The 14,002-nt window shown below is 36.5% G+C and overlaps 2 protein-coding genes across 2 annotated transcripts; one reads left to right on the forward strand and one right to left on the reverse strand.

Moving 5' to 3' along the window:
* The first annotated feature begins 2,021 nt into the window (after window positions 1-2,021).
* On the forward strand, window positions 2,022-7,598 carry LOC103456748 (toll-like receptor 13). Its single transcript, XM_008396462.2, has 4 exons — window positions 2,022-2,070; window positions 2,167-4,728; window positions 6,553-6,670; window positions 7,014-7,598. Exons 2-4 carry the CDS (start codon window positions 2,169-2,171, stop codon window positions 7,252-7,254), a joined length of 2,919 nt encoding a protein of 972 aa, XP_008394684.2. The 5' UTR covers window positions 2,022-2,070; window positions 2,167-2,168; the 3' UTR covers window positions 7,255-7,598.
* Window positions 7,599-8,533: 935 nt separating this feature from the next.
* Window positions 8,534-10,844, reverse strand: ccl20b (chemokine (C-C motif) ligand 20b). Its single transcript, XM_008396463.2, has 4 exons — window positions 10,270-10,844; window positions 10,074-10,176; window positions 9,021-9,095; window positions 8,534-8,933 (listed from the first exon to the last, which is right to left on the reverse strand). The coding sequence occupies exons 1-4, from the start codon at window positions 10,349-10,351 to the stop codon at window positions 8,864-8,866; spliced, it is 330 nt and encodes a 109-aa protein (XP_008394685.1). The 5' UTR covers window positions 10,352-10,844; the 3' UTR covers window positions 8,534-8,863.
* Between the last annotated feature and the right edge of the window lie 3,158 nt (window positions 10,845-14,002).

Consider the following 14,002-nt stretch of genomic DNA (forward strand, 5'->3'; position numbering starts at 1 on the left):
CTATTTCAAGAAATTCAGTGTCAAGTAACATTTTCTTTACTTGAGATAATTTTTCTTAAAATAAGATAATATATCTTACTCGTATAAGTAAAATTGGCTTGTTTTAAGTAAAAATACACTAATTTTAAGATATTGTAGGTTTATCTTGGTTAGATATTTTTTCTTGTTTTAGAAAATCTTGACAAGATAAATTTTCTTGTTCTGTTGGCAGATAATTTTTCTTATTTTAAGAAAATTATACCCTATTTTTGTACTTTTTTTTCTTGTTTTTGAAAGGGGACTTTTTGCAGTGTACAAGTCAAAAATGTTGGTAAAACAAACAGTAATTTTTTCATAACCCAGCAGAAATGCGATGAAGTGGGAGGCCAGTAAGTTCTGCAAAGTACAGGATGTATTTTACATGTCAGGAACCAAAACAGCCACAGAAGATGTGTTAGTTTCTAGATAAGACACAAGAGGAAGTGAACAAGGATTATTTATAAAGCAGCTTTCACACAAGTTGCACGTGCTACAAAACCAAGCACAATAAAGTCAGGACATAAAGGCCTGGAGGAACAAAATGGGTTTTAATTGTTTTTTTTGTTTAAATGTTCTCATGCTGGAGGCAGACAGTTATCTGGGACTACTGGGAACATTTCCGGTGGGTTAGTGGGCTGCTGGTTTGGTTCATGAAGAAGTTGTCCTGCTGGACACATGAGCTTGTTTTTCACACCTCAAACCTCAAATAACTTCTCTATTTTTCACCGCTCCCATCAGGCAGACCTCAACGTGCTCATCAAAAACTCAACGGTTACAAAACGGAAAAACCTTGTTCCTACTAGAGACACATAGATTACATTTCTGTTTGTCTCTCCAGCAGAGAGACACGAAGTACAGTTGGTTGTTGTTAAGTTGTAAAAACATAAATACTTTAGCAATAAATGCTGTTTTATTTGAAATGGAAAAACATGTCCCTACTGACATTGAACTTTTTAGTGTTAACTATAAATTACAAAACATCTGCAACAAAAAACTAATTTCCAGATTTTATCATCTTCACTTAAAATCAAGTTAAAATGCTAGTAATCCAAATTATATCTGCTGTTGAAAGACCACAACCCTGGAGCACCAATTTAATTTTCACATTAATTACTTGTCCTTTTATGCCCTTAGATATTTTATAAATATTTGTATCTTGTTCTCTGTATGTTTCTAGTTTGAACTGATGTTACTGAGGAAAAAATAGAATATGAAGAAATGGAACCGCTGCATAAACGGTCTTCACTTCATTCACTTCAAAATAAAAGCATAAATATAAACATCTAACTACTAGAAGAATTCTTAACAGCTGATAAACTTCAATAAAGATGTGGAAATTAATTCAATTGAAAGTTTACAAAGCAGAGAAGTAAATTAGAAAAATTTATTTAGCACACTAAACATTGTGAAAGTTAGCAAAAATGCTAAAATCCCAAACGAAAACATGAGCAATTAGCACGTTAGTGGGTTAGCATCACTGGTAAGCATCATATACTTTTATTGGAAGAACTTTACCCTGTCCTAATATATACAAATGCTAATGTTTGTCTGTCTGATGACATCATTGTAAAATATTAAATCAGATGTTTTGATCAATTACTCAATACTTGAGTTTTCTACCAAGTTACAGAAACTTTTTCACTCTTACCAGAGTCATAACTTCTACTTGAATTAGAAAAATGTAAGTATTCTTACTTGAGGACATTGTTCTTGGTACTCTGTCCATCTTTGTCTAATACAGAAGCAACAGTAAACAGAAATGCAACAGTTTCTAAAATACGTGTTGCAAACAAATAGTTTTCTTAAAAACACTGACATTGATAGGGTTACTGTATTACAGATCTTAAATGAGCAGCAACCAAAATTACCCTTCTTCTATTGCTGAAGGCAACTTCCTTTTCCTCAGTGATTCGCAGAAAGATGATCTGTTTCTAAACTTAGCTAGATTGTCTCACACTAACTCTACAGTTGCAGAACTGACTTTTTCAGCCGATGAGTTGGCACAACGTTTTGTGAAGATCGCTGATATGTGAGCGTTTCTTAATAGCAAAAGTAAGTGTCTGAAAATCTATATTTTAATACAAAAAACTTCTAAAAATGTTGCAAACCTTTGTATTTTATACACTCGTCTGGTTACTGACTTTTCAGGGATGCAGATAAACTCATCCAGAGGATTTGATGAAGATTACAAAATGGGATCAGAGGACATAGCTGGATCAAAAAGACATTTAAGATGTTCCAAATGCAGCATGGTTTTCCTCTTGATGTTTCTGATTTGTTCTGCTGTTCCTGGCAGTGGATTTTCACTGAAGAGCTGCAGCCTGAGCAAGACTATAGCTGTGTGTGTAGAGAAACGACTGACTACTATTCCTCAGGATATTCCTCCGACCGTTACCGGCTTTGACCTTTCTGTAAACAGGTTGACAAAAATACGATCTTCAGATTTTACACCCTTACCTCTTCTAGTGTACTTGGAAATGAATCGCAACAAGATTTTACATATCGACAGCGCCGCTTTTGCCACTCTGACTTCCCTCCAGAAGTTAAATCTTAACAACAATAAAGTTATTAAACTGGAGGAAAGAGTTTTTGATGGGTTGAGCAACCTCACCGAGTTACGAATTAATCATAACCAGATAAAAGTTGTGTCGTCCACATCTTTCCAGTCTTTGAGGAAACTAAAAGTCTTGGATATTTCTTACAACAAACTGAATCAGATCACAGATGTCCATCTCATATTGCAGCATATGCCACAGCTACAAGAGTTGGTGCTAAGAGGAAATAGTTTAAAAACCTTTCATTCATGGGAACTTACCAACAATTCGCTCAGTCTTTGCAGACTTGATTTGACTTTTAATCCTTTGGAAGACTTTAGGATCACTGCTGATGTCTTCCAAAATCTCACCTGTCTGAAAATTGGCAATCCTTACGGCAACAAACCAATGAGGTGGAACCTGAAAAACCACACTTTCCTGAGCACAGTGTCCAGTCTTGACATCACTGGTTTGATTATGTCTCTTGATGATATGACAGAATTATTTAAAGCTGTAAACTCATCACTCACCTTTCTGCGGATGAACAGCATGAAACGCAACCAAAGTCAACTCATCAACATTTCCTGCTCCATCCCAACAATGTCCAAATTGCATTTGCGACGCAATAAGCTCAAGATGATCCATTCAGATTTATTCAAATCATGTGTCCATCTGACTGAGTTAGATTTAGCAGATAACTATATAGAAATTATCCAAGAAAATGCCTTCACTGCGCTAAAAGGTTTAAGGATTTTGGATCTGAGTAGAAATAAACTTTCATCTGTTCCAAACGCAACAAGGAATCTAGAAAATCTTTCTGAGCTTGATCTAGACAGCAACAATATCCGCTCAATCACATGCCAAGATTTCTCCAATAAGACGATGCTTAAGGAACTAAGCTTGAAGAATAACTCAATCACAGCTCTGAACAAATGTGCTTTCAAGGATTTGCTACGACTCCAAGCTCTCAAATTACAATCCAACCAGATAGCACATTTAAATGGATCTTTTGAAAATCATCTTCCAAACCTTAAACGTCTGTATTTGAATGGAAATAAACTTACTAAAATTTTACCAAAGGAATTTGGGGGCTTGCGATCTCTCCTTAACTTATCGTTACATCAAAATCAAATGAAGGAACTTCATAAAGACAGTTTTGTTGGGCTGACAAATCTCACTGTTGTCTGCTTGCAGACAAACAGTATCACAAGACAGGCCTTAAAGTCAGGTTCTTTCAATGCTCTGATTAACCTAAGAAGATTGGATCTATCTTCTAATCACATTAAATATTTTGACTGTCAACCTCTGATACATCCACCATTTTCTAATCTGTCCCGTTTGGAGGAGTTGTCTATTATTGGTCAGCACTCTTCTGGAAAGTCCTGTCTGCCTGCAAATTTCCTGCAAGGTTTAAACAACCTTTTGAGTTTCTATGCCAAAAAAATTAATATTAACTACATTGATAAAAACACATTTAAATACACCCCAAAGCTTGAAAATCTTCACCTTGGGTCAAATGACTTGAGGACTCTTTCTTCAGAACTGTTTGCCCCAATTCAAAACCTTAAAAACCTCTACATACAGCGAACAGGCCTTCAGTCATTAGATTTCTTCATAGATGCCAACCTGACCAAGCTGGAGTTCCTGGAGGGAAGACACAACCAATACTCAGTCATCACTGAAGATGTAATCAAGTCGCTTCCATCGCTCCTGTGTGTTGACTTTACATATATTAGTTTCTCCTGTGATTGTGACAATGCCTGGTTCCTAAACTGGACAATAGCAAATACACAAACACAGGTTATTGATGTGTATAACTATTCTTGCAACTATCCGGATGACTTCAAAGGCAAAAAGCTTTTGGATTTCGACTTCACATCCTGCTTACAGGATAAGGGTTTCATCTGCTTTGTGTCCACAACATGCATGGTTCTTTTTGTTATGGTTATGTCCTTCAGTTACCATTTCATGAGGTCCCAACTTTACACTGCCTATTACCTATTCTGGGCTTGGCTCTTTGACTCAAAGTACAAAAATAAGGAGGCTCCTCATCAGTATGACGCCTTTATCTCCTACAACTCCAGTGATGAGCCTTGGGTGATTGGTGAACTGTTACCCAAATTGGAAGGAGAGCAGGGCTGGAGGCTGTGTCTGCACCATCGAGACTTTGAACCAGGTAAGACCCTTTCTACATCATACTGAAAAGTCTTTACATTTGCATGAAACTCTGGTTCAGTTGCTCAGGTCCAAGGAAGAGTAGATGTTAAAGAGGTTGAATGCTAGAATCTGGCAGTATTTGAACATAAAACCTACCTTGTGCAATCTGCTAAATGTCAGTGTTACCATTCTACATTTGAGGATTTACTTGTGTACTCAATGGGTTCGTATTTGACAATACTTTACAATCCATATGTTGAGTAATTAGGCTACTTGAACACAAAAACAGATCGATAAACCAAAACTGAGACCCTTTGAAATTGTCTGAGGTCTCCTTTGCATGCTTTAAAATTCACATACCGTTTGATCTTCTTGTTAACATGGTTGCCATTTACCTACCCCCTGTTGGTCTCCATGTGTACCATATATCTTCAAACTGGATCATCACTTACCTTGACACACAAATGATATTTTTTCCCTCAAGTACCACTACATTACAAATAGAAAAGGCCTTGATCATCTGTAAACTCTCAGATTCAGGCGGGACCACTGTTATTTTCCTTCCAATGACAGAAAAGGTGACCAGATCTTTAGACCTGAGGAGTTGCTTAAGTGTCATGGGAGTTTGGTGGAGTCCACCTGAATTTTCTGGATCTGGAGAAAGTTTATGCATATATCCCCTATAATGAATACTGTGGAGGGTCTTGCAAAAGTACAGGTTGCTGGGGATGCTTTGAATAGCTGGATTTGCATTCTTGGGACAAAGACATGTCCAGGACCTACAGGAAAAACAGAGACTGGAAAGCAGGAGCATGAAAAAATGACAAGACAACAGCAGAGAGTGAAATAACAAGAGACAAGTGGGGAGACTAATTAGGTGAGATGTTGAGAGTGCAGAGTACAGAGACCCAAAACACCCAACGGTACAATCACAACGCTCAAGATAAGTCAACCTTAGAGGGACGAAAACAGGAAGTAAAGCAAACTCAAAGGAGAAAGTCCACATTGACCAAAAATAAAACAGGAAACAGCAAATTATAAAATCTGAAACTAAAGACCACAACTCCGAAGACAAGAAAATTAACTGCTTAACAGAATAAACACAAAGTGTAAAAGTTAATGATAGCTCAAACTCTGGAACCTTTCCAAGATTGACTGGGTATTATAATTTCTTCTGCAAGGGTCTCTGTACTTCACATTATGGTAAAACTGTTTTAACTCGTGTTCACATCAGAAGAGGCACCTTTTTGGCAGAGCTGTTAAGAGACGAACCGTCACCCAGTTCAGATGCGGATTCATTGAGTACTTTTGTCACATGTATAGCAATCTCATCTTCATCACCTAATATATCTTTTGGTTGTTTCGAATGCTCTTTTCGGACTCGTATGCAGGACATCTCCTCCATGCTTTTTATTTAGACAAGCTGAAATATTTTGCAGTTCAAGAAAGACCTTTGTTTCCCCTTGGCTGAAACAGACATCTTTGAATTTGGTTTTATTTTCTCAACATGATCCCAGAGATGCTGTTTCTGCCCCCAAAGCTTCAAGCTGTCGGTCCAGTTCGTCATTTCTTTTTTCCCACAGCTCCTCCTCCCAGTGGTGCAGCTCTATGAGCCTCGGCTCTCTCATGTCAGACTCCAACTAGTGTCACTGACAACAGTTCAAGCAACCTATTAGCATATGGCAGGAAAGGCTGGTATAAATTCCCAGGTAGTTTTTACCAGTGAGTGTTGTAATGTCACTAGTTCTCCAGAGGGTGTCGCTGTTGTATATTAGCTGAACCATTTGAAAGTAGTCATGATGAATCCTTGGAAACCTCTGCGGTTTGTTGTTCTCCTCTGCAGGGAAGCCCATCATTGACAACATCACAGATGCCATCTATAGCAGCAGGAAGACGATCTGTGTGATCAGCCGCCGATACCTCAGGAGCGAGTGGTGCTCCAGGGAGGTCCAGACAGCCAGGTAAGCAAAAGAGAACAGAGCTGTCTGATAGTATTTACCGCCTTTATATCCTGGAATGTTCTTCATTTCCAGCATATGGCAGGAAAGGCTGATTTTGAACTGTCTTTATGTGACTATGAAGGTTCAGAGTCCATCTGACTCCATCACTACACCCAGACTTTAGATCGTTCCTCGTTAGGTCCAAAGATAATGACGTCAGTTTTCATTTAGTGTCAATTAGGGCTGTTGTTAATGATTATGTTAGTAGTCGTTTAAAACATAATCATGCTGTAAATGATTACCAACAACCCTAAAATCAACACTGTTGTCCTAAAGCTGTTTTCTCTCCTTCTGGCCTCCTCAGTTTCCGTCTCTTTGACGAGCAGAAGGATGTGCTGATCCTGGTCTTCCTGGAAGACATTCCCACCTACCTGCTGTCTCCTTTCCACCGAATGAGGAAGCTGCTGAAGAAGCAGACCTACCTGAGCTGGCCGCGCGCCGCAAACCACCCAGAGGTGTTCTGGGAAAACCTGAGGAAGGCTCTGCAGACCGGAAACGATCCAAATGAGGAGAAACTTCAGCTCGCTGTGATAGAAACGCATTGAGAAGAAGGAAGAGCCCAACTAACAACTTCCTTCTGGATGATCTGGAATTACTTCCTGCAACGTGTGAAGGATTTAATTTTGTCTTCATCAACTAAAAGATACTGTAGTATGAGTTGAAAAACATGCTTTTAAAAGTTTCCAGAGCATTGTAGAACAGCTCTGGAAACTTTACTACGATTTCATATTTTTCTTTAGCATGATTTGATAAATATTGGTTTTTGTAATGTTGATCTTAAGGTTCTGTGTTTCTATTTTTATGATTTTATACCAGTAAAAGTAATTTTTCCAGTAAATTTCACCTGCGGTTCTATACCTGACAGACTTTTTGTCAGATCCTGTTTCCATTTCTGCTGCTCTCTTACTGTGTTTCCAGTTTAGATATTTTCTAAATGTTTTTACCTCTTGGTAATGTTTAATAAAAACAAAAAGTGAGAAAATAAACTTAATTTATTTCTGTAAGCAATTCACCACACATTACTTACTAAAGCATTATATGATTATTTGTTTACAAATTATCTGGGAAAAACTAAACATTTTTATTAAATTTAAGTAAAATAAATCAGCAATGCAGAAACACAAAATTGCAGCTTTTTTTATTTATTTTTTTTTTACAAATATAAATAACTCAGACTAAAAGCAAAACTATGAAAACTGAACATTCGGCACATTTTGATTTAGATGAAAAAGTCCCGACTCTTAAACTCTTTAAATAACTTTTACTTCCTCAAGTGAACAGAGATGATTTTAAACTATCTCCACTTTCTGAAGGAGGGAAAACCTTTTATTTATTTATGATTAGTGATTTTGCACAGCAAATTAAAACTTTTTGAAAGACAAAATGTAGAATATTTTTACTTACCTATCTGCATTTAAAAACATTAAAAAGCGGTTATTTAAACTTTGTTGTAAAATGCAACATTTTAAATTGAAATGCGAGTTTTGTTTTCTTTGGATGAGGAGCAAATTTAAACTTTTATATCAAATTTTTTAATTTAACTTATCTTTAAACAGTTATCCACATCTAAGATAAACATTTTATATGCATGTTATTTAATTGTGCACAGAAGAAACCTCCTACAGTCTTTATGTTGGTGAAAACAATTTTTGCTTCCTTTTATTGTATATGAAAAAAAAGATAATTATAGATATATCTTTTATGAATTTGAGTTATTTAAAATATTTAAAGTGTAGAAACCAAACAGGATGTTCATAATTACATGTTTGAAATAAAATCAAATATACAGAATGATGTTTTTCCAGCTTTATTAGACATATTTTAACACCATTTAAAAATGTATTTGTTAAAATCTAACAAATAAGATGCATTTCAAATAAACAGCAAATAAAAAGTTGCGTCTATTTATTTCAACCACTATAAATGTAGTTATCTTAGTTCAATTTATTGTTTAAAAAACAAACATACAGGTTATTTTCCCATTATCAGAACAGCTACAGATGTGGTATTATTAATACTACACATTCCTGTTTATAAAACAGAAGAGATATAAAAAAAGTCACAGAAAAGCATTGAATCCGTCACCATTCAGCAAGACTTTTAGAGAACCTTAAACACATTTTCTCTTCTTTTTCCAGCCATTTTGTCTCCAAGTTACTGAGTTTTGCTGTCATTGCTCAGTTTCCCCATCAGGACTTCATTAACTCTCTTCTTCCGTCTCTCACTGCAAACAGCAACACAGATTTGATCAGTCAGAGGCTGCGAGAGCCGGAAGACGAAGCCCGTGAAGAGCAGCGTGAAAAATACTCACTCCAAGCACTTCACGGCCCTCGCGGTCCACGGCTTCGTTGGGTCGGCGCACACGAACCTCCTGTTGACGTGGAAACTGCAAGACGAGAGCAAACGTGCATGAGCAGTTGCTCCTGAAATCCAGAGGAGGGCAGAGTTCCCGAAAACGAAGAGGAGCGCGACCTCAGCATATTTTAGTATCTAAAAATTACACCATCAGATGGACCAAAATATGAAGTTAAGTGGTAATGTTGGTATTTTAAACACCAAAATGATGATAACTCATATAAGCAACAAAAAGTAACAAAATTAGGCCATTTATTTTTTTTTTTTACCAAATCAGGCTCTTTCAATAAAAAAATACTTATAAAACTTTCAGGTGTGTGTCTGTGTCTGGTGAATTTTTGGTTAAAACATGTTTATGCATAAAGCAAAACTTAATAAATTCATTAATCGTTGATCTGGGTGGATCAATACTTGCTAGATAGATGTGATACAAAAAGCCTGGGAAATAAATCAACATTTCTAAGATTTTAATTTGTGTGGAATAATTCTGACCCAATTAAAAAAAAAAAAAATAAATAAACTTTTATATCATTCTTGAATAGTGGGCTGCTCAAAATCTGTTCACAGGGCACAAATGGCCCTTGCGCCACATTTTGGACATCCTTGGTTTAATACATCTCTAGGTCAGAAGATCAATGTTGTTCCCTTCAAAAATGTGTCTAATTTGACAATTTTCAACTACCTGAGTGTTGTTTCACAAACATAAAAATCCTAAAATTCTACTACTTGTAAAGTGCATGCATTCATAAAAAAAGAGAAAAGAAAAAATAAATAGATCTGTGGGCTACCCCCCAAAAATTGGCACCCTGGGCTACCACCCTGTACCTAACATGCACTGTGCAGAAAATTAAGTTATTGCAGCTATTTTTGCCTCTGTAAGGTAAAAATAGCAGCAATAACTGTCCCTTAATTGTGCATGTTATTAAAAAGAGACTCTTTGTTTTTCCTTTAGCAGCTCCACAAACTCACATAACATTTCATTTTTTTTAATAGTATCGTTCAAACTCACATGATGGCAGAGATGTCACAGGAGCCCTGGATGGTCTGGACGCTGTAGCTCTTCACCGGAAGGCAGGACAGCTTCTTTTTGGTGTATCTCGTGCAGCAGCTCGCTGCAAACAGAAAAATCAACCATTAATGAATCACATTTTCTGTAAATATCCACCTCAAACTCATTGGCGCTTCCACCGATCCGACTCACTCACCTGAATCTGAGCTGCAGACGAAGCTGCAAACAATGAGGAAAGCGCACAGCGCTGCAAAGAGACACGCCTTGTTGCTCTCCATTCTCAGTCTGTCGAGTGTGAATGAAGCTGCAGAGGCGCGACAGGTCTGAAGGGATTCGGTGATTGCTACACATCAGGTGCAGCGATCCCTCCTTTAAATAGGCCTATGAAGCCGGCAGTGGGACTTCCCAGGTGGGCTGGGTGAGGTGAGACCATGTGCTTTTCTTCAGTATAAAACCAGGAAATGATTGACAGAAAGTCTGGAAATTTCACCTGGCTGGAATCAGCTGAACAAACAACTAACTAATAATTCACTGCATGGACGAGTGTTGCACTGCAGCATGGAGTTCAGGATGGAGAAGTTTGAATCAACGCTAATGCAAAAACACAAAATATTAACTATTTTTGGTGTAGTTTCTTGTGCAAATGTCTTAGCACACTTGAAATAAGATAAAACTAACTTATTGGTGACATTTTAGAAAGACAGATGAGTTTGTTTTAGATCAATACTTTAATATTGATGAAAAAGTCCTGGTTCCACTGGTGGATTATTTCATTTTTTACATAGGAAAATCTCTTGCTACATATTTTAACAATATTAAAGGATTATTTACTTGAAAAAAGCTCTTATATCTTGATGAAAAGTTACTTGTTTCGTCTTATTTTAGGGGCACTAAGTGCCCCTAAAATAAGAACTACAATAAGAACTAAACTATAAGAACTAAACTACACCTAAAATAGTAGGTAGTATTTTGTGTTTTTGCAGTGGAGGGAAACCTAAAAATATGTTTCCTTTCATAAAACGGTAATTTTGAATTTAAGATAAATGGATTTTCAATGCAGGATTTCACAAAAAGTGATAAAAATCAAAGAAAACATCAATATGCAGGTCATATGATGTCTGGACTGTAGCACAAAGATGTCACAATAATAATTTACATTAATCAAGTCTTTTGTTTACATTTAATTTAGAAATAAGTGGGAAAATCTTCACTTATTACAGAAATCCAATCCTCTTTGTAGCTGCTCAGCAGTTTATTTGTTTGTTTGTTTTGCATATTTTTGCAGTTATTTCGATACTATTTTGAAAACTCTTTGAGGATGGAAGGACTCCTTGACATCACTGTCATATCTTGCTTCCTCCACAGATTCTCCACACAGTGGGAGTCTCTCACTGCGCCGCTCCATTAGTACCGGTCCAAACATGAAACTAAACCATCACTTTAAACCTGAATCTGAATAATTTGGTGCTTAACTGAACATGTAACCTCAGTTTGAATGAGTCTTACAAATATGTTCACAAATTACAGATTCTGTAAAGTGTTTTCTATCAGTGCTGACATTACTGCAGGGGAATTTTTCTGGGCAGTTACTAAATTTAGAAAAAAAAATCCCCCATTATCAACTCAAAGATTGGAGGCTTTGGTTGATTAAACTTCAGATATACTCCCATGTAGAAAACCCCCCTACCCCATCATGCTATTACTGTATGTTTTATTGGAAGGGAATAAAGATAAACAGTTCATATTAAAAAACTTTCCCCCTCCTGTTACTGTATTTTCTTCCTCTTTCTAAAGAAATTTAATTGAATTACAGTTAATGTTGCTCTTTTCCTGGCGACATGACATGAGGATTTGGTATTTAACAGAAAACATCCCTTGGACTGACAGTTGGTTGGTTCAGTCAACTTAATTTACCTGAGATGAATCTTAACTAAAAATCTCAGGGATGATCTGTGGAAACAGTAACTGCGTTTCCATTACAAATGTACGCAGAATCTTTGTTGAAAAAACTCAATTTCCATTAAATATGAAATATAATCACATGGGAATAAGTTTGTTCACGCAATAAGTCACTAAAAATCACGACGAGCCATAATCCTCCAACTACTTCCTGTTGTCTTCTTTGTGGTTTCTGCCAGTAGTAACATCTGGTTGTTGATCATGTGACTCATGTAATGCGAAAAAGTGTTTCAAAATTGTGTTTCTATTAAACAAATTTACTTTCAAAATGTCAAATTGCACAATTGTGTGGTCACTAGCTGCGATCCCATTAGGAATGCCGTTAAAATCATGGAGGCGATGAATGTAAACATTTATAATTCAGCGATGGCGCGAGCGCTCATCATCTATCAGTCTTCAGAGTCGGAGCGACAAACCCGCCTACTTGGGAGCGGCTACGTCTGAAGCGTTTGGGGAAATTGTAGTCGGCCATTTTACTTTAGCGCTATGGATTCGACACATTCAAATGACATGCAACTTTTTATGAACTTTGAGATGTTGTGAGTACCACTTCCTGTTGTCTTCTTCAATGTTTCCAGCAGTAGTAACATCCGGCTGTTGATTACGTGACTTGTGTGATGCAAAAAAAGTGTTTCCATTGTAATTTTGCAACATCCCACCTCAGTGCAAAAGCTTTTTATCAAAAATTTGAGTTTTTTTCCAAAATTAGCACGTTTATTACATTAGCGCAATTTTACGGCTAAAGGAAACGTAGCTACTGATCTGCGAAGGTTTGAATACTTATGTGAATGTGAATTCTTGTTTTTTTTTCTACTTTTAGTAAATTTGCAAAACATAAAATAAAAATCCAAATTGTAGTATTTGGGCATTTATGTTTTTAAGGAATGAGATCAATACAATTTGGAATGAGGCCATAACATAAAATGCGGAAAAAGCGAAACGCTGTGAATACAACACAGACCCAAACATTCAGCCTCCTCTGCACTTTTCCCCCCAACAACACTTCCCAAAAAATAGTCACTCAGTAATCTTCTTCCTGGTTCGTCTGGGAGTGGAATTTCCTTTTTTCATGTGCACAGTGCATGCCAACACCAGTGACCTTGTGCACACAGTCGCTTTTGTCGGCTTTTTCAGTTTCCATAAAGGGCGTTCAACAACAAAAATAGAAAAAAAAACATCAAATAAAAATTTATTCTCTCAAAAAAAACATGAAGGTTTTATTCATAGATTATCAGGAAAAGCAGTAAACTTTTTTTTTCTTTTATGATCTGTGTGACACTTAAAAAAGTATTTTGTTTTGTGAATGTTGATGTAGAAAGTCCCCAACTATCCTAATCGGGCCGATCTTGGGGATTCATACCTAATTCACTCATATGGAGTGAATTTGCCAAATTATGGCAAATTCACTCCATATTTTCCTGTTTTGTCAGATAATAGTCTAACATAGAATTCGACTATTACCTTCTGATTAACTCCTTTGGTTGTTTTTGTAAAGCAAATCCAGAGAATAAAAATAGTTTAAAGGCAAAAGCAAAATAAAACACCCTCCTAATGTAAAGTTGTGTTCGCTCAACCGTAACCAGATGTTTTTTCATCTTCAAAAACAAACCCAACATGCAAAAACACAATGAACTGCACATCTAAGGCTGCATTTCTACACTATATTTGTTAATCTTGATCTGGTAGAACTACGTTTGTTGTAAAGCCAAGCTTTTAATTGTCTATAAAGTCATTTTTTCCCAATACTTTATTAAGAAAACACTCCTTTAGAGAGGTAATCATTGATGTCATTTCTACATGACTGCCAGCTATTGTACCTGTGCACTTCCCAGAGACGTCTGAGTGTTGCAATACCTACCTGAGAGGACAAAGAATATCAAGCACAATATCCTGGGAAATGTTATGAAAGAACATCATGTGAGATGAAAAACAGCTGTCATTATGCTCTTCAATCTTTGCTTATTAATATT

This window comes from Poecilia reticulata, linkage group LG20 (genome assembly GCF_000633615.1).
Source record: "Poecilia reticulata strain Guanapo linkage group LG20, Guppy_female_1.0+MT, whole genome shotgun sequence".
In the NCBI taxonomy this organism is placed as follows: Eukaryota; Metazoa; Chordata; class Actinopteri; order Cyprinodontiformes; family Poeciliidae; genus Poecilia; species Poecilia reticulata.